Source organism: Geotrypetes seraphini, chromosome 6 (genome assembly GCF_902459505.1).
Source record: "Geotrypetes seraphini chromosome 6, aGeoSer1.1, whole genome shotgun sequence".
Classification (NCBI taxonomy): Eukaryota; Metazoa; Chordata; class Amphibia; order Gymnophiona; family Dermophiidae; genus Geotrypetes; species Geotrypetes seraphini.
Genome location: NC_047089.1, coordinates 183,698,487 through 183,718,764, shown reverse-complemented (window position 1 = coordinate 183,718,764; position 20,278 = coordinate 183,698,487). Strand labels below are relative to the sequence as shown.

The window sequence follows — 20,278 nt, the reverse complement described above, 5'->3', positions numbered from 1 at the left end:
GGGTATGATGGACCTCAGGTCTGACCCAGCAGAGGCACGGCTTATGTTCTTATGTTCTGTTTTTCAAATTACTTGGATGTATTCTTTTATACATTGTTTTTAGACTGAAACATTAATAAAGATATATATTAAAAAAAAAAACACATCTGCAAGAAATCTCAAATTGACCTTCCAGATGTTTTATTATTAACAATTGAAAAATGTATAGTATTAACATTGGAAAGTGGATTTAGCACCGTGTCTCAGGAATACGAGCAGAATCCTGTAGCGCTTTCAACTCTATATCTGGTCTTTTGTTTCAAAGATCCGGTAAGTGAACTTTTAATTATACAGTAAGACCAGTTGGCAGGAGAGTAATTTTTTATATGTTGAATGTAGAGAAATTTTCATTGGATAAGATAACTGATCAGAAATCTGCAGGACAAAGCCGTGTTAATGTATACGGTCTTTCGGGTTTTGAAAACATTTGTTCAAAATATTAAAAGTATGATAGAGATCGTGATCTTTAACGTTGCTGCACATGTTCGGACCACATTCACCACAAGCCCAGTTCTGGAATAAGTTCAAGGACCCTCTTAAAAATAAATACATTAAAAATGGGAACAATTGATTCGTAAAACAGATATAATTTGTGAGATCACTGTCCCCTGTGATAAATAATTACAGAGCACATCTATATTTATATTCTTAACAGCTTTTAACTCCATAAGAAGGGGATAGGGTTGAGGGCTTCATGGTAAGACCTCCCCCCATACATTTCTAGTAAGGTAGAGCTCTGGTAAAAACAATTTGATTTGGATTTTAGGGGGCAACTAGAAACATTTTGCATGCAGTACATGGTGGCAAATACTTTATTCTGAGAAGCAAATAGTGGTGAAACAGGGAGAATGAATAGCCAGAACAGGGTGAATGCATAAAACATTATTATCAATATAATGCAAAATATCCAGGTGTTCTTACTTAGTAACCTAGTAAATGACAGCAGATAAAGACCTGAACGGTCCCATCCAGTCTACCCATTAGTTGAACGCATTATAAATTAATTCTGGACCATGAAGTCCATCCTTAGGTTCCAACTACTAGAGTTGCCGTCAAAGCTCACTCCAACCATCTCGTCATTTGCAGGATACATACTGTAAAATCTGCCCAGCAGTGTTCTCACGTTTCAGGTTACTGGAATTGCCACCGATGCCTCCACAGCCCATCCTACACTGAATTGTCATAAATGGGACACAGACTGTACAAGTCTGCCCGTCACCAGTGGCATAGTAAGGGGGCGGGAAGAGAGTCCACCCCAGGCGCTGTTTTGCTGAGAACGCGACACCCCTCCTCCTCTCCACCACCCCTCCTCTCCTTGCTGCATGCGCATGCCCCTTGCCTTCCCCGTACCTGAAGTGATCCACTGAGCCTGGAAGCCAACTGGGCAGAGATCCATCTGCAAGTGGTAAACAATGTGCAAACCAACTATCTCAGCAAGAAGACATTAGATCCTAGGAAGTGGTCTCTACCTCATAGGGCATTTGACTGCATAGTGCAACACTAGGGGCCCCAAATTACCGACCTCATGATGTCAGTGGTCAACAAGAAAGTGCCTTGATTTTTCAGCAGAAGAGTCAAACCAGGAAGTCAAGCTTTAGATGCTCTGGTCCAACAGTGGACAATGCAAGATCTACTGTACGTGTTTCCCCGTGACACATGTTAGGCTGAGTCATCTGTTGGATAGCAAACCATCCTGGATGGGTGATCCTAGTGGCTCTGGATTGGCTGCATCTGCTGTGGTATGAAGACTTGGTGCATTTACAAAGAGACAAAGATCTCAGGCTACCGGTTCACACAGATCTCTTGTCTTAGGTCCAGTTTCCTTAGAGAATCCAGAACACTTTGGTCTTATGGCATAGCTCTTGAGCGTGCAGCCCTAGTGCGGAAAGGCTATTTGGAGGAGGTTATTGCTACCCTCCTTAGAGCAAAGGGACCAGCAACAATCGAGGCTTATACTAAAGTGGTGCACGAATGATCAGGTAGACTGAGAACTCCGGTGTCAGTGGTTTTAGCCTTTCTGCAGGCCGGCCTAGAAAAGGGGCAGCAGGATCGCTCAAAGTACAAATTTCAGACCTCTCATGCTTCAGAGCCTGAGTGGAAAAGGGTTCCGTAGCCTCACATCCAGATATAGTCAGATTTTTGAAAGGGGACACTCATGTTGAGACCTCCAGTAAACAACTATTTCCCATATGAAACCTTAACACTGTCCTAAGTGGCTTCAGCAAGGCACCTTTCAAGCCTTTGTAGGAGGTGTGCATGCTGAATCTTACAGTGAAGACAGTTTTTATGGTAGCCATAGCCTTAGTGAGGAGAGTCTGATATAGAGGCGCTTTCATGCAGGTTTACAGAAGTGGTAGTTTCTCTCCGTACGGTGGTGTCATCTTTCCATGTCAATCAAGAAGTCAGGTTACCCGCTTTCAAAACCACAAGAAGAGAAACAGTGTTGAACTCGCTGGATATAAGGAGAGGTCTTCAAAACATTACATTGGAAGTAACCAATAGTGTTGTCTTTCAGAACATCTTTTTGTCTTAACCAATGTTGTGAGGCTAGGCAGGCCTGCATCTAAGGCAACCATCAAGATGGATTTGTATTGTTATTTCATTGGTCTACATTGGCTGTAGAAAATAGCTCCACAACGAAATAGGAAATACTACCTTCCCAAGGTAGAGAGCAAGAAAGACAGTGAAGGCGACCCAAGGTGCTCAATTGCTCTATCGCTTCAATCAAGACGCGACATGTACATGTTTCTGCCAATAGCCTGCTTCAGAAGTCTTAATGGTGATACTGTTGGACTTAAAGATGCCTTTTTGGTGATACTTTGGCTTTTGTTACTGAGCGGTTAGCAGATGCTTCCAAAGACTAAAAGAGCACCGTTGTTTTTTTTTAAAGACATCTTTAATTCTGAAGTAGGCTCATTTGTCCTGCCCTAGACTCAGGAGACTGCTTTGGTACATCACCTATTGTCAGGACTTATATGTCCTTTGCACCAGAAGGGAAGATTAAGTACTTAATCTTCTTTCTGGAAAAAGGACATACGAGTCCTGACGCCCTGCCCTGTCAGTCTGGAGTTTGCCTGCCTACTGTTCAGACAAACATATGTCCACAGCTGGAGATTTTCTCCTGTCAGATATATGCTAAAAGAAAAAAAAATTGTAAAGAAGTGAGATGCCTAACGCCCCGCACTGTCAGTCTGGAATTTGCCTGCTTACTGTTCTGACAAACATTGTCCAGACCTGAAAGAAAAAAAAATTGTAAAGCAGTGAGACCCTATGAGATCCATACGTTTTATGCTGGTTGCATTTGATAGGTGGTTTCTGTTCATTCCACCAAAGTTATTGAGTGTTGTTTAACCTTGTTAATAATTTCTTACAGAGCAGAACAGAAGTGTTTTAGCAGGAAAGAGTCCTGTTTCCCCCTCCTTTTTATTTCTCTTAGTGTTGTTTGATTGCTTTGGTACAAACCTACAGGGCTCTACAGCACTGGAGGAGGTGGATCTGAAGAATGTAAATCTCATCCTTCTGCAATCAACTTACAAGAAAAGGAATATCACCTATTGTCAGGACTTATATGTCCTTCTTCAAAAAAGAAGATTATCAAGGAAAGTAGTTTTAAGTTTATTATGGTTTGATATACCACTTTAATCTTCCCATGTCAGGATGTATGAGGTCCCACATGTGGTAATGACCCAGGAGATTCCCGATTAGAGAATGACACGGTGGTTGTTACCCGCGGCTAGCTGCGAGTAGCCGTGGGTAACTCGCCAAAAGGGGGAAAGAAAAATAGTAGTCGCTGCGGGGACGGGGACAAGGCCATTCACCGCCCCATGGAGCGATGAATGGTCATGTCTCTGAAGTGAGGCAATCAAGGATCGCGTGGTCCAGCAGCCCCCACCCGCCCGATCGCAGTTTTTAGCCAGCTCCCTCCCTCCACCTCACCTTATATTCCGAGTTTGCCGGCTTTCTTTTTCGCCGAGCCGCACACTTTCAAAAATCCGCGCACACACAGCTGCTGCTGGAGTTGTTCAATTTTCTCTGCTGCAACTTCTCGTTTCCGGTTGCGTCAGAGCAGAAGATTGAACAACTGAGCAGCCGCGCGTGGGCGGCTTTTTGAAAGCGTGCGGCTCGGCGAAAAAAAAGCCGGCAAACTCAGAATATAAGGTGAGGTGGAGGGAGGGAGCTGGCTGAATGCTGCGATCGGGCGGGTGGGGGCTGCTGGACCGCGCGATCGCGCGTGTTCCCAGCTCACACTAGGAAGGAGGGAGTGAAAGGGAAAAAGATTCTGGGCCAAGGGGATGAAGAGGGAAAGAAAGAAACCCACAGCAGGAAAGAAAGGGGAGGACAGGCAGGTGAGCCAGTTGCTGGAAGCAGGGGAGCGGGGAAAGAAAGAGGGAAAGAAGCTAGATGGGGTTGAAAAGAAGAGACACACTGGTATGGAAGAGGAAGATAGGGGAAATCTGGACACAGGAAGGTAACAGAAAGAGGGGAAATTATGTGCATAGGGGCATAGGGACAGAGACATAAAGGGGACATGCCATGGGGATGGTATATGGACACAGGGGTGGGGCAATGCCAGATACATAGGGGAGATATTAGAAATGGGAAAAATAGGAACACAGAAGCGAGATGGTTTGTGGGGATGGGACAGGGACCAAGCTCGCAGGCTCCAGCGACTTGCACAAATTACATTGTAACGTGCCACGTGCCACGAAAATAAGAGGGAGGGAGGTAGATAGATAGGCCACGCGAAAGGAGCTGAAGGGTGGTAGAAAGGAACAGATGGTAAAGGAGGGAGAGAAGGATAGTGGTGGAAATGAATAGAACAGACATTGAAAGAGGATAGAAAGGAAAAGACCCTGAAGGGAAATGTGGAAGGGAGAGTGGGGAGAAGACGCTGGAAGGGAAGAAGGCAGATGCCAGACTATGAGGGAGCGGAGGGAAGAAGATGGGTGCTAGACCAATTGGGGGGGGTGAAGGGAGAGGCACAGTAACAGCAAATGGAAGACGCAGAGAGAAGACACACAGTAGATGGAAGGAATTGAATAAGAAGATGTGGAAAGCAGAAACCAGACAACAAAGGTAGAAAAAAAAATTTCTATTTATTTATTTATTTTTTGCTTTAGGATAAAGTAGTATATTAGTTGTGTTGATAAAAATTTATAAACAAAGCCCTGCCAGCTGAACATCTCTTTCTCTAGTTCAGCAGCAAGAACTTTGATTTATAAGGAAGGAATAAGCTAATAGTGCAGTACTAAGGCTTATATGGATGCTGCGGGGACGGGGACGGGGCGGTGAAGGGAATGGCGGTGACGGGGCAGTAAAGGGAATGGTGGTGACGGTGCGGTAAAGGGGACGGTGAGCCGGGGACGGGGCAGTGACGGGGACAGATTTTTTTCCCCGTGTCATTCTCTATTCCCAATCTCTATCATTAAATTGGGCTGTATTTATTACTCTACCTAGTCAATTGATTTTCATTAGCTTCTCAAAGGAACAATAGAAGATCTTATGCCCTTTTCGTATTTCTCCCATCAAGGCTATAAAAGTAAGAAATATCATGATCATACTCTTTCATTTCAGGCAGCTTTCTATGATAAGGATTTTCGACATTTATTGTTTTCATCTCATTCATAAGTACATTTCAGAAAACAACTGAAAACTTATCTTTTTTCAAAATATTTTGTTGATTAGATCTTCAGTGCCGCTTTCTTTTGTTATTTAATTTTTGTAAACCACATTGAATTCCATGGTTATGCAGTGCAGAAATTCGATTTTGTTATGTTATTGTAAGGCTTCACAATGTTACTGTATTTTCTCCCTTTCTAGTTGTAACTGGAAAAGTTCTGGATCAGGATAAATGTAGACAGGGTCCAGAATTCTGGTGCCAGAATATTGTGACAGCGATTCAATGTGGAGAACTCGGACACTGTATACAGACTGTATGGAAGAAAGAAGAAGGGGTATGTACCTAGCCTCCCCCAAATCTACTACTCTTTCTCCCCCCACCATACCCAAACGAGGCAGAATTGGGCCAGCCAGTGGGTAGAGAGGCCACAGCTGAACCAAGCAGTCTGCATTAAGGGTGATCTTTTCTTTTGAAATAAAAATAAGTGGCCCAATCTTCTAAAGCAGTTATCCACATAACTTTGATGTTCATTAACAATTTCATAATATAACATGTTGAATGAAGAAAGAAACTTATCTGTGATTTTTCAGCAGTGCTCCTGAGAGTCCTTAAAGACACCCCAGTGTTATTAGTGCTGAGTCAGAGAGAGAGCAGAGCAGAATGTAGGCATTCCACTGAATTCAATGGATAATTGGCAATATTAAGCTGTCATTGCTATAGCTATGCAGTTTAAGGTAGGACAGGAAAGAGGCTGAACACTGCTGCTATCTGTAGTCGTGGGATAGGACCCAATAAGGCAGTGATGGGATCCCTGGAATTCTTCATTATAGATCTGATGTGGGAGAGAAGCCAGTATGGCAGTAATGGGGCCCTTGAGATTCTTTCTATAGTTCTGATTGTGTGAGAAGATCTTGTGGCAGTAATGAGATCCCTGGAATTCTTCATTATAGTTCTGATGTGGGAGAGAAGCCAGTATGGCAGTAATGGGACCCTTGAGATTCTTTCTATAGTTCTGATTGTGTGAGAAGATCTTGTGGCAGTGATGGGATTCCTGGAATTCTTCATTATAGATCTGATGTGGGAGAGAAGCCAGTATGGCAGTAATGGGGCCCTTGAGATTCTTTCTATAGTTCTGATTGTGTGAGAAGATCTTGTGGCAGTAATGAGATCCCTGGAATTCTTCATTATAGATCTGATGTGGGAGAGAAGCCAGTATGGCAGTAATGGGGCCCTTGAGATTCTTTCTATAGTTCTGATTGTGTGAGAAGATCTTGTGGCAGTAATGAGATCCCTGGAATTCTTCATTATAGATCTGATGTGGGAGAGAAGCCAGTATGGCAGTAATGGGGCCCTTGAGATTCTTTCTATAGTTCTGATTGTGTGAGAAGATCTTGTGGCAGTAATGAGATCCCTGGAATTCTTCATTATAGTTCTGATGTGGGAGAGAAGCCAGTATGGCAGTAATGGGACCCTTGAGATTCTTTCTATAGTTCTGATTGTGTGAGAAGATCTTGTGGCAGTAATGAGATCCCTGGAATTCTTCATTATAGTTCTGATGTGGGAGAGAAGCCAGTATGGCAGTAATGGGACCCTTGAGATTCTTTCTATAGTTCTGATTGTGTGAGAAGATCTTGTGGCAGTGATGGGATTCCTGGAATTCTTCATTATAGATCTGATGTGGGAGAGAAGCCAGTATGGCAGTAATGGGACCCTTGAGATTCTTTCTATAGTTCTGATTGTGTGAGAAGATCTTGTGGCAGTGATGGGATTCCTGGGACTCTTTCTGTGGTTCTGATTGTGTGATCCAACATGGCAGCAATATGATCCCTGGGGTTCTGTCTATCATTCTGATGGTATGACAGAATCAGAGATGGCAGTGTGGGATCCATAAAGTTTTCTTCCAAATGGTAATCAGTTTTCTGATTTTTTTTTTTCCCAGGGTAATCTGTGTGGAGATTGTAAGCAACTTGTGACAACATTTATCAACATGATCAAGGACAGCTCATTACAGGTAATCACAGATAGATAATGGCTGGACTGATGAACACTTATAGTGTGACAAGAATGGAGTAAGAAGAAAATGAATGGATATTGGTTGATTAGTCTGCAGGACATGAATGGAAAGTATTTATAAATCAGTAAAATGAATGTATGCATATCATATCTGTTATGTACAGATAGAGAGTATTAAGTTGGAGAGAGAGTATAAACAGAGATGATGGACTGAAAGACTAACACTTTATTGGCAGACTGGGTGCCAAGAAAGGACAATATTACGAGAGCAGGTAGGAAGAATGGACACAATGTGATAGTATGGATGAAGGGTGGAAAGATGAAGACAGTGAATTTATAGAGTGGATAGGATGGTAGATAAATGGACATTATGAATGACGAGAACAGAAGAACAGACAGATGACAGTTTTCAAACAAATCCTGCATGACCATGATCACTAGCTAATTTTAGCTGGTTATCTATGGATGATTTTTCATCTGATCCTAACTGGCTAGATTTTTTCACTAGAATATTCACCTAAATCTAGAGCAGTGGTTCCCAAACCTGTCCTGGGGGACCCCCAGCCAGTCAGGTTTTCCAGATATCCCTAATGAATATGCATGAGAGAGATTTGCATATAATGGAAGTGACAGGTATGCAAATCTCTCTCATGCATATTCATTAGGGATATCTGGAAAACCTGACTGGCTGGGGGTCCCCCAGGACAGGTTTGGGAACCACTGATCTAGAGTATCAAAATTTGACCAACTAGCTTAAAACAAGCATAGACTGCTAGTGCAGACAACCAGCACTAGCGGGCTAAATCCTCACTACAAATTGAATGAGGGGCTGATAATCCCTCCATCTCCTTTCTCAGCTACCTCAGAATCCAAGTTTAATAGGAAGTTCACAGCCTTCATCTACTCTCTCTCCCCCATGCAATAAAAATTGTATGTGGACCAACAGCCCCTCCCACCTCCCTCTCACTCTAGAACAGTGGCTCTCAACCAGTGTGTCACCAAGAGGTGTGTCATCCAAAATCTGACAGACAGCATGCTTTTGCTTTTCTTAACAACTATTAGGGGCATTTTCAAAACACTAAGGGCTGGCTCCTTTTACGAAGGTGCGCTAGCAAAATTATTACCACCTGCTTAAAAGGAGGCGGTAGTGGCTAGCACACGCGGCAATTTAGCGGGCGCTATTCCGCATGTTAAGGCCCTAACGCACCTTTGTAAAAGGAGCTCTAAGACGTCCAAAAAATGACATAAATTGGCATGTGGACATTTTTCTTGCCTGTAGGCAAGGAGAAGAGACCTTTTCTGTTCCTTTATTAATCCATCCAGATCCTGGGCAGCAGTGGCAATTTATTATTTCTATAACGCTACCAGACGCACACAGCACTGTACATTGGACATGCAAGAGACGGTCCCTGCTCAAAAGAGCTTACAATCTAATTATGACAGACACACAAGAAAAAAGGGGGAGTCAGAACATAATGGGGCATGTGAGCCCTCCAGTACTGATAAGTCCCGCAGCACCCTGCCCCCTTCCTAAAAATTTCCCCTTTCACAAACTCCCACAGCATGATGGCTGAAACATCAGTTCTTTCTACTCAGATGCAGCAAGACCTAGAAAACTGCTATAATCCCAAACTAAAAGTTTTAACTCCTCCCTTTCCCCACCTCTTCAGATTTCTTGAACCCATTGAAGTCTTCCAGGAAGGCAAATTCCTCAGACCTCCTCTTCATTTTTGTCTCTCCTAGTCACTAAAATATGAGCGAGATGAATACGCTAAGACTGGTCTCAAAAAAAGGCTCTTCATCTATACTGTCACCTTTCCTAAAAGGACCCAGTCACTCTGACCCTACTTAAGTAGGTTTTCTGGACTAATCAAAACTCTTTCCCACACAACTAGAACTTCCTGTTCCTAGATCACACTCCAAAGAGTCTGGCAACTTCAACCTTAAGTTCTGACCTTCACCTAGACACCAAAAGAATGCTCTTCCTTTTTTCTTTATCCCCCGAAACTTGTTAGAGGTTTTTAAACTAATAAATATCACCACTGTCTCTTCCCATGGCTCTCCAAGCCATCTCTACTTTGTACGAGTTATCATAGGCCTTCAGGAACAAATAGCACCCCTGTAATACCTTTAACCTCAGACCTTCAGCTATGCAATTAAATCTCTGAGGTCATAATACAATAAATACAAGGATTAGTAAGGAAACATTCTTAACTCCCCTGTGCATATGTTGCCTTTATAATATAGGTGCAATAATATTTTATACTGCCTCCAAGCTCTTAAAGTAGTGTACATTCAGGTAACAGTAGTTATTTTCCTGTCCCTGAACAGTGTACACTCTAGTCTAAGGGACCCTTTTACTTAAGCTTATACAAGCTAACAGGGAAGGGGCATGGGTGGGTAATGGACATTCCAAGAAGTTAGGCACACTGTTAAAGAATGCACCCAATCTGCACAAGATTTAGGCATGAGCTTTTATGCTTGGTTTTCATTGATGTAAACGTCTGTGCCTAAATTTTAGTCATGGGGACTGGCGCCCTGCGTATTCTATAAATTGTACCTAACTCTGGATGCTAAAAAATGGGCTTCATAGAATTTAGTGCGTATTAATTCCATTAGCATGTACTAACTTTTGGAAAAAGGGCCCCTGAGTTTGACATGCCCAAGATTCACAAGGAACTGCAGTAGGATTTGAACGCGGCTCCCTTGGTTCTCAACCTGCAACTCTAACTATGAGGCTACTCTTCCACTATGTCCCTTGTCTGCTTTGATACCCTACTATATTACCACCTTCCTATGTATCAGAGTGGATGGGAATGGAAGAAGGAATGCATAGAAGGTGTATTGAGAGACGATGGATGCATGAATGGATGGAAGAATAGAGGAACTGGTGAAAAGGGCGTTTTCCCTTGTTTGTCCTCTTACAGTATTTCTGGTTTGGGGGGATAAACATACAGTACTAGATTTATTAAAATGCTCTACTAACTTAACCTCCACCCATTGTTTACTTTGGGTCCCATTGTATGCACTGGGACCAACTTGCTAAACTTACACATGTGTAATAGCACATGCCAACATGGTGGTGCACTCTAGTAAAGCAAACCCTTAGTATGTTGCAGGATGTTAAAGGCAGTCCCCAAGTTACAAATGCCCGACTTAAGTACTTAAGAACTTAAGTACTTAAGAACGCAGTCATGGCTTCATTTGATTTCACTGAGCAGTATTTCCAGTGGCATAGACTCCTACAGTTCTCCTGCAGCAGGTTAAGGAATGATGGAGGGCCACATCAAGAACAGTGTGTGTTTGTGCATACTGTACTTTAGAGGGAAAACTGGTAGGGAGAGCTGGCCCTTTTGTCAGCTGGGAGCAGAGGTAGGCAGCAAGAATCTTAAAATCTACAAGTTCTGAGTTATATACAAATCCAACTTAAGAACAGCTTTAAAAACATAACTCGTTTTTAATCTGGGGACTACCTGCATTGTAAATACTCTACTGAGGCCATTCTTCTACTTCTTTAAATATGGGTTTTTGATCACCCACCTTCTAGGATGGTATAAAGAATTTTCTACACAAAGAATGCAACCTGATCCCAATGAAAAGCACAGTCCTTCAGTGCCAGTTGGTTGTCGACAAGTATATGGGAACGATGATGACATTCCTTGAGAACCAAATCGTATGTACCACTGCAAGGATGAAGTAAGGGGAGAGAGAGAGGGGAAAATTAGTGAGGAGGGAAGGAGAAGCAATAGTATACTTGGGAAAGGGAAGGGCTGAGGAGGGGAAAGAAAGAGAAGGAGGTCCTGGGGGAGGTCCTAGGGAAGGAGGAAACAGAGTTGTTGGAGAGGGGCAGCTTTTAAGGCTGACTGGGCAAAGAGCCTACTGTAACCAGTTGCAACCAGATAGTTAGTTATACTGCAGTGTGGGTGGTGAAGGGAAGAAAAAAAAAATAGTAAATGGTGAGGTTTCTAATATTCATTAAGGGAAGGGGAAATTAGCATTTTTAGCCATATCTTCCACGAAAGACTCAAGGCAGCTTACAGCATCTTTTTAAAATTCAAATACAATGACCTCCTGCCCCAGAGAGATTAGAAATTGCATGGTACCTGGGACAACAGAGGTGCCAGTATTTTAAAGGACCCATCACATGGCTTCAGGAATTAATAGCTAATAGAAAAATCCAAAACATATCTGTTTAAATAAATGGCGGGCCATGAGTGATTTGGGGTAAGGTTTCAAGTTAGCTGGATTGTGGCAGTAATTGGCTGCTTTCTGACTATCTGAATATACAGGGGCTAGAAAAAGGCAAAAAGGTATCCATATTTCTATACAATAGCTAAGAGATCGATTCAATGTCATGGTTTAGAGATGCTAGAGGAATGTTAACAGCGGTTAAAATAGCTGGGTTTGAAAATGGTTTGTACAGTTTCTGGAGGAAAGTCCACAGTCTGCTATTGAGACAGACATGGGGAATACCAATGCTTGCCCTGGGATTGGTAGCATGGAATGCTGCTACTATTTGGGTTTCTGCCAGGTCCTTGTGACCTGGATTGGCCACTGTTGGAAACAAGAAACTGGGCTGGATGGACCATTGGTCTGACCCAGTATGTCTATTCTTATACTTCATTGAATATTAGCATAAAATATCTAAATAACATCCATATAGCACAGTTACTTACCGTAACAGGTGTTATCCAGGGTCAGCAGGCAGATATTCTTAACGTATGGGTGACGTCACCGACGGAGCCCCGGTACGGACACTTTTAACTAGAAAGTTCTAGTTGACCGCACCGCGCATGCGCGGGTGCCTTCCCGCTCGATGGAGGAGAGCGTGGTCCCCAGTTAAGATAAGCCAGCTAAGAAGCCAACCCGGGGAGGAGGGCGGGTCCTAAGAATATCTGCCTGCTGTCCCTGGATAACACCTGTTACGGTAAGTAACTATGCTTTATCCCAGGACAAGCAGGCAGCATATTCTTAACGTATGGGTGACCTTCAAGCTAACAGAGGGGGAGGAGGGATAGTTGGCCATTAGGAAAATAAATTTTGTAACACAGATTGGCCGAAGAGTCCATCCCGTCTGGAGAAGGCATCCAGACAGTAGTGAGTAGTGAACGTGTGAACTGAGGACCAAGTGGCAGCCTTGCAGATTTCCTCAATGGGCGTGGAACGGAGGAAAGCCACGGAAGCAGCCATAGCTCTGACTCTGTGGGCCGTAACAGCACCTTCCAGTGAGAGACCGGCCCGAGCATAACAGAAGGCAATGCAGGCAGCAAGCCAGTTAGAAAGCATCCGTTTAGAGACAGGGCGACCTAAACGGTTAGGGTCGAAAGATAGAAAGAGCTGAGGGGATGAGCGGTGAGCCCTGGTGCGATCAAGATAGTAAGCAAGGGCACGCTTACAGTCCAGCGTATGCAGCGCCTGTTCCCCAGGATGAGAGTGAGGTTTGGGAAAAAAGACAGGCAAAACAATGGACTGGTTGAGGTGAAAGTCCGAGACCACCTTGGGAAGGAACTTAGGATGGGTGCGCAGAACCACTTTGTCATGGTGAAAAACAGTGAAAGGTGGGTCGGCAACCAGTGCATGCAGCTAACTAACCCTCCTGGCAGAGGTGATGGCAATGAGGAAAAGCACCTTCCATGTCAGAAATTTGAGTGAAGTAGTGGCAAGAGGCTCAAACGGAGGTTTCATGAGGGCTGACAAAACCACATTCAGGTCCCAGACGACTGGAGGAGGCTTCAGAGGTGGTTTGACATTGAAGAGGCCTCTCATGAACCGGGAAACCAGGGGATGAGCCGTAAGAGGTTTTCCGAGGATAGGCTCATGGAACGCAGTGATGGCACTGAGGTGGACTCTGATGGAGGTAGACTTGAGGCCAGCGTCGGACAGAGAGAGCAAATAGTCCAGTACAGTTTCCACCGCCAATGAGGTGGGATCCTGGTGATGCAGTAGACACCAAGAGGAGAACCTGGTCCACTTCTGATGGTAACATTGGAGGGTGGCCGGTTTCCTGGAGGCATCCAAAATGCGACGGACAGGCTGAGACAGATTCTGTGGAGAGGTCAGCCCGAGAGAAACCAAGCTGTCAGGTGGAGCGAGGACAGATTGGGATGTAGTAGAGACTGATGCTGCTGCGTAAGTAGAGTAGGAAACACAGGAAGAGGAATGGGCTCCCTGGAGCTGAGCTGGAGCAGGAGAGAGAACCAGTGTTGGCGAGGCCACCGAGGAGCGATGAGAATCATGGTGGCATTGTCTCTGCGGAGTTTGAACAACGTCCGCAACATCAGAGGAAGTGGAGGGAAGGCATAGAGAAACCGACCCGTCCAGTTGAGCAGGAACGCATCCGGGGCCAGACGATGAGGAGAGTAGAGTCTGGAACAGAAAAGGGGCAGTTGATGGTTGTGAGGAGCTGCAAAGAGGTCCACCTGAGGAGTGCCCCACCGATCGAAGATGGAGTGGAGTGTGGTCGGATCCAGAGTCCACTCGTGAGGTTGAAGGATGCGGCTGAGATTGTCGGCCAGGGAGTTCTGTTCGCCCTGGATATAGACAGCCTTGAGGAAGAGACTGTGGGCCGTGGCCCAGGTCCAGATGCGGATGGCCTCCTGACAGAGGAGGGGAGAACTGGTGCTGCCTTGCTTGTTTATGTAATACATGGCGACTTGGTTGTCTGTGCACAGGAGAAGAACCTGAGGGTAGAGAAGGTGGTGGAAAGCTTTGAGTGCATAGAACATGGCCCTGAGTTCCAGGAAGTTGATATGATGTTGACGTTCCTGAGGGGTCCAGAGACCCTGTGTGCGAAGTTCTCCCAGGTGGGCTCCCCATGCGTAGGGGGAGGCATCCGTGGTGATGACCAAGGAGTGAGGGGGTAGATGAAAAAGCAGACCCCTGGAAAGATTGGAGGAGTTCAACCACCATTGAAGAGATCGCTGAAGAGACGATGTCACACAGATGGGATGAGAAAGAAGGTCCGTGGTCTGAGACCATTGGTTGGCTAGAGCCCACTGAGGTGTTCTGAGGTGGAGTCGTGCCAGAGGGAGCACATGGACCGTGGAAGCCATGTGGCCCAGGAGGACCATCATCTGCCGAGCAGGGATGGAGTGATGAAGGAGCACCTGGCGGCAAAGATGGAGCAGGGTCTGTTGACGGTCGGAGGGGAGAAACGCCCTCATCAGAGTGGTGTCGAGAACTGCTCCAATGAACTGAAGTCGCTGTGTGGGAAGCAGATGCGACTTGGGGTAGTTGATCTCGAACCCCAGAAGATGGAGGAAAGAGATGGTGTGTTGAGTGGCTTGTAGCACAAGCGGAGACGTAGGTGCTTTCACCAACCAATCGTCCAAGTAGGGGAACACCTGGAGGTTGTGAGACCTGAGGAAGGCCGCCACCACAATAAGGCACTTGGTGAACACCCTGGGCGATGATGCGAGGCCAAAGGGTAGCACTTTGTACTGGTAGTGATAGTGCTGTATCTGAAACCGGAGGTAGCGACGTGAAGTCTGATTGATTGGAATGTGAGTGTAGGCCTCCTTGAGGTCTAGGGAACATAGCCAGTCGTGTTGAGAGAGAAGAGGGTAAAGCGTGGCAAGGGAGAGCATTCTGAACTTTTCCTTGACCAGACACTTGTTGAGGTCCCTGAGATTGAGGATGGGACGTAGGTCTCCTGTCTTCTTGGGTACCAGGAAGTAGCGGGGGTAGAATCCCTGACCCCTTTGGTCTTGGGGGACTTCTTCGATGGCATTGAGAAGAAGGAGGGATTGAACCTCCTTGAGAAGCAGGAGGGTTTGAGAGGAGTGAGAAGCAGACTCTACGGGAGGATTGTCTGGTGGAAGAGTCTGGAAGTTGAGAGAGTAGCCGTGGCGAATGATGGTAAGGACCCACTGGTCTGACGTGATGACCTCCCAACGGCTGAGAAAAAGTTGCAGGCGTCCTCCGATAGGTTGAGGAAGAGGTAACGCTGGTGAGAGACTGGCTATGCCCTGGAGAAAGGAGTCAAAAGGGCTGAGAAGGTTTTGACTGAGGGAGATGCTTGGCAGGTTGATGAGATTGGGAGCGAGCCTGAGTTTGCTGTTGCTGACGAGGTCGGCGAGGTTGTTGCGGAGGTGGATGAAGAGGTCTGGCTGAGAATCTGCGTTGGTATGAAGACTGCTGTCTATAGGGGCGAGCAGGCGGAGTCTTCTTCGGTTTGATGAGAGTATCCCACCTGGTCTCGTGAGCAGAGAGTTTCTGGGTGGTGGAGTCTAGGGACTCTCCGAAAAGTTCATCACCAAGACAAGGTGCGTTAGCCAGGCGGTCTTGGTGGTTAACGTCGAGGTCGGAAACTCTCAGCCAGGCCAGACGTCTCATGGCAACCGCCATGGCCGAAGCTCGAGAGAGCTCGAAAGAATCATAAATAGAGCGCACCATGAATTTGCGGAGTTGGAGCAGACTGGAAATGTGTTGTTGGAAAAGAGGGACCTTACGTTCAGGAAGATACTTTTGTAATGAAGAGAGTTGTTGAACCAGATACTTCATGTAGAAGAAGAAGTGAAAGGTGTAATTATTGGCTCTGTTTGCAAGCATTGAATTTTGATAAAGGCGCTTGCCAAATTTATCCATCGTTTTGCCCTCTCTGCCAGGAGGGGTAGAAGCATAAATACTGGATCCCTGGGTTTTCTTCAAGGTGGATTCGACAAGAAGAGATTCATGGGGTAGTTGGGGTTTGTCAAACCCCGGGATAGGGATGACCCTGTAGAGACTATCCAGTTTTCTAGGGGCCCCCGGTACCGAGAGAGGGTTCTCCCAATTCTTGTAGAAAGTTTCCCGTAAGATGTCGTGGACGGGTAACTTTAGGAATTCTTTGGGGGGTTGCTCTAAGTCTAGGGCATCTAAGAAAGCCTGTGACTTCTTAGAGTCAGATTCTAATGGGATAGAGAGAGCCGCTGACATTTCCCGAAGAAATTTGGTGAACGAGGATTGTTCAGGCTTGGAACCGGTATTGATTGTGGAGGGCTCCTCGTCGGTTGAAGAAGCCTCATCCTCGGTACCGGGTTGGGATTCTTCCCAGAGGTCCGGGTCCCTGACGTCGGTGTGTATAGGACGGGACGGTGGTGTGGATGGTTCTGCGTAGCGAGTCTTAGAGAGAGATTTGCCAGAACGCATGGAGACGGTACCAGGGGAAGAGGAGCGGTGCCGGTCTCGGTCGGCTTGGCGACGGTCCCGATGTCGGGGAGGATCGGCATCAGAGTGTAGTTGCACGAGAGGGTTGATGGGTTCCGCCGCGAGCACCGGCATGGACGTGTTTAATGGTACCGATGGAGTCGACTCCGGTGGTATGGTGCGAGGCTCGGGCCGGTCCGGTACCGGAAGGAGCGGGGCCAATATTGTTGGCAACAGGTGCTGTAGTTGTTGCTGTAGCTGCTCCTGTAATTGAGTTTGGAGTATGGCCGCAATGCGGTCGTCCAGAGGAGGCACCGGTACCGCTTTTTTCTTTTTCGGTACCATAGGTGCTGCTCTACGCCCCGACGATGAGGAGGCCGATGACGAGGCACTCACCAAAATCGGGGCGGAACGTTTACGGGGTCGGCTGGATGCCGGGAGGACCGGTGTCGCCGCCGTGGCAGGAGGGCGCTCAAGGGAAGTAGAAGGCTTCTTAGCCGGCTTACCTGACGCCATCGACCCCGAGGAAGGATCAGGCGGTGTGGAGGTAGTCGGTGCCGACTTTAGCGGCGCCTTCGATGGTGTGGCAGACTCCATGGCAGATCCGGTGCCAAAAAGGATGTTCTGCTGGATCTGCCTATTCTTTAACGTACGTTTTTTAAGAGTAGCACAGCGGGTGCAGGTGTCAGCCCGATGCTCTGGACCCAGGCACTGTAAGCACCAATTGTGCGGGTCAGTGAGAGAGATCGGGCGTGCACACCGCTGGCACTTCTTAAAACCCGGCTGAGGGGGCATGAATGGAAACACGGCCTCCGCAAAATCAAACCCGGAGGCCTGTATGTTGGCAACAGGCCCCGCCGGGGCCGGCCAGAAAAATAAAGGAAAAGACAAATTAAAGAATTTTTTTTTTTTAGATGAAAAAGAAACCCGAAGGGAAAAAAGCAAAAAAAGGAAGAAAATTACGCGAGCGGGAAGGCAAAGTAGAAAATTTCAACAGCCGTTGAAAGCACATGCGTCTTCTTCGCTCCGCGGAAACGAAGAAACTGGGGACCACGCTCTCCTCCGTCGAGCGGGAAGGCACCCGCGCATGCGCGGTGCGGTCAACTAGAACTTTCTAGTTAAAAGTGTCCGTACCGGGGCTCCGTCGGTGACGTCACCCATACGTTAAGAATATGCTGCCTGCTTGTCCTGGGATAAATCTTTATATGCGTGTTGCCTCCAAAATGCCAAAAGGAAAGTCAATAAGGAAGTAGGATTTGAATCTTAGTTTGCAGTCTATTGCTCTGCCCAACAGACTACTCCATCTAGAGGAGATTATTGTGTAATTGCACCATATTAAATCCTTATCCATCCCTATTCTCTCTTTCCCCGTCTCCTCTATATCTCCCTTCCAACTCCTTATCCCGTATGGTATTCCCCTCCTCCTCCTCCCTTCTCTCTCTCTCGCTCTCTCTCTCTCTCTCTCGTTGAGAAGAATCCAGATGTGATTTGTGCTACCCTGGGATTGTGCCTAACTGACCAATCAAAGCATGAGACTCGAGAACTGGTCAATCACATAAAGGCATGGCTTCCCTTGTGGAAAGAGGATTCCTTTGGTCTCCCACCTGATCGCCAAACAATGCAGGTGAGGACTGTAGCATGCAAATGCTGTTTGTGGATGCTGTACTTCTGCCTGTACTATAAGCATTGCAGAGCTGAGAACTGCAGCTGTGCCTTCACTCCAGATCATGAGGAGGATTACAATCTGCATTTACGGAGCAAACATTCAGTCCAGTGAGCCCAATATATTTTGTAATCTTAGTATTTCAGGCACCCACATGCAGTCATTTCTAATAGCAATATGTCTAGCAAATGAATTGCAAGAAATCTGTGAAGGGAGGCAAGGAATATCTGGGCAGGGCATAGCCCAGTTAAAGTTAACAAATTCATTTTCAAGTTAACTTCAGTTGGGAAATTCAAAACAATAAGACCCTGATTTTGTAAGCGGCGCATGCTTTATATCAATCACCTACAGGAACTGCTTCCAAAATCGCGGCTCCCAAGGACCCTAGGTGCAGGAAATGTAGGCCAGGGTTTTGCAGGCCTACATTTCCGGCACCCAAGGCCCTTCTTGAATCGCGGCCAACATGGCTTAGTGACGCCAAAGTCCTGCGGAGCCCCCTAACCATGCCCAATTCCGGCCTTCACCACCACTAGTTGCCAGGGACCTAGGTGTTGGTCCCAGAGGCCACATAGCGGCATTTTGTTTGGTCTTTAAACGAGGGTATCGTTGGGTTTTCATGGTGTGACCAATTATTGTGCCACTTAAACCCAATTAGACCAATTAAGTTACGCAGCCGTAGGGGGGCTACCGTTGCCTAACTTTTGGTGACTGTTGTAGAATCTGGACCTAAGTAGCTAAGTTGCCTATTTTCAGTATGCTCAGTTAAAGTTAAAAGGATACAGTTAACATAATTTGCCTTGGAGTGGTCTTAACCAGTTAATCTTTAAATAGATAGTGCTAAATTTCACTGTGTGCTATGCTGGAGGCTGAATTTAGGCTGTTATGTGTATTTGTGAAAATTGATTGCCCAGAGTCCAGATGGATGTGTGGGAGCAAATGGACTAATAAATACTAAACTAACCCTGCAATGGTTAATTTTGCATGGACATTCTTTTCAAATTCAAGTTTTCCATGAACGAGTTGACTTGGTGTTTTAATGGCTGATATTTGAAAGCAATGCAGTCAGTGACAACTGGATAAGTCCTATTCTTTAAAGTTTCCAGGCCATTAACAAGGTAATTCTATAAAGCAGGCTCTAACAGTTACGTGCCAATTACACGTTAATTCATTAGAATGGAATATACACACACATGGATAGGAAAATGGCTGGAAAACAGAAGACAAGAGAGTTGGCATAAATGGGAAGTACTCAGACTGGAAGAAAGTAACTAGCGGTGTGCCTCAGGGCTCGGTTCTTGGGCCTATCTTATTCAATATCTTCGTAATGCCGGGAAAACAAACAATGTAGTGGTTCACAATGAGCGATTGGGATTGATGAATGTATAATAAAATTAAAAAAAATAGTTTGAAAAGAATGCCATTTAAAAATAGAAAAGACCCATTCCATACAAAATCATTCAGCAGTATATGATCAAATAAAATTCAACTTATGCCAGATTTCAAGTTAGACAACCCCCCCCCCACACACACACACATACACACTCACAGTGAGACCACGAATGGCATCATAAAATAGTGAGTCATCAAGATGCGCTTAAAACGCATCAATACCTGAGCTTTCTGTAAAGTTTGCAGGAAAACATTCCACATGAAGAATGTACATGCCAAAATTCTGTCTAAGTGCTATTCTGATTTATAGGTGGGTGTATACATACATGGAGTCTAGGCGAAGTATGGGCAGGACTCACATATATACACATATATACACATATATAAGTTATGTGTGTATTTCCAGAATTTAGACACACCCGTATCAG

General features: G+C 45.6%; 1 protein-coding gene and 1 long non-coding RNA gene across 2 annotated transcripts in view; one reads left to right on the top strand and one right to left on the bottom strand.

Annotated features, from left to right (window-relative positions):
- Positions 1-3,901, bottom strand: part of LOC117362490 — a 50,528-nt gene extending 46,627 nt beyond the window's left edge. The window contains exon 1 of the long non-coding RNA XR_004539897.1: positions 1,135-3,901. This is a non-coding gene — a long non-coding RNA (uncharacterized LOC117362490). The remainder of the gene's footprint in view (positions 1-1,134) is intronic.
- SFTPB (surfactant protein B) overlaps positions 1-20,278 on the top strand; it is a 37,223-nt gene that overhangs the window by 1,737 nt on the left and 15,208 nt on the right. Inside the window, exons 2-5 of the mRNA XM_033948938.1 lie at positions 5,860-5,993; positions 7,599-7,670; positions 11,220-11,345; positions 18,273-18,422. Of these exons, the coding sequence (XP_033804829.1) occupies positions 5,860-5,993; positions 7,599-7,670; positions 11,220-11,345; positions 18,273-18,422 (482 nt within the window). The remainder of the gene's footprint in view (positions 1-5,859; positions 5,994-7,598; positions 7,671-11,219; positions 11,346-18,272; positions 18,423-20,278) is intronic.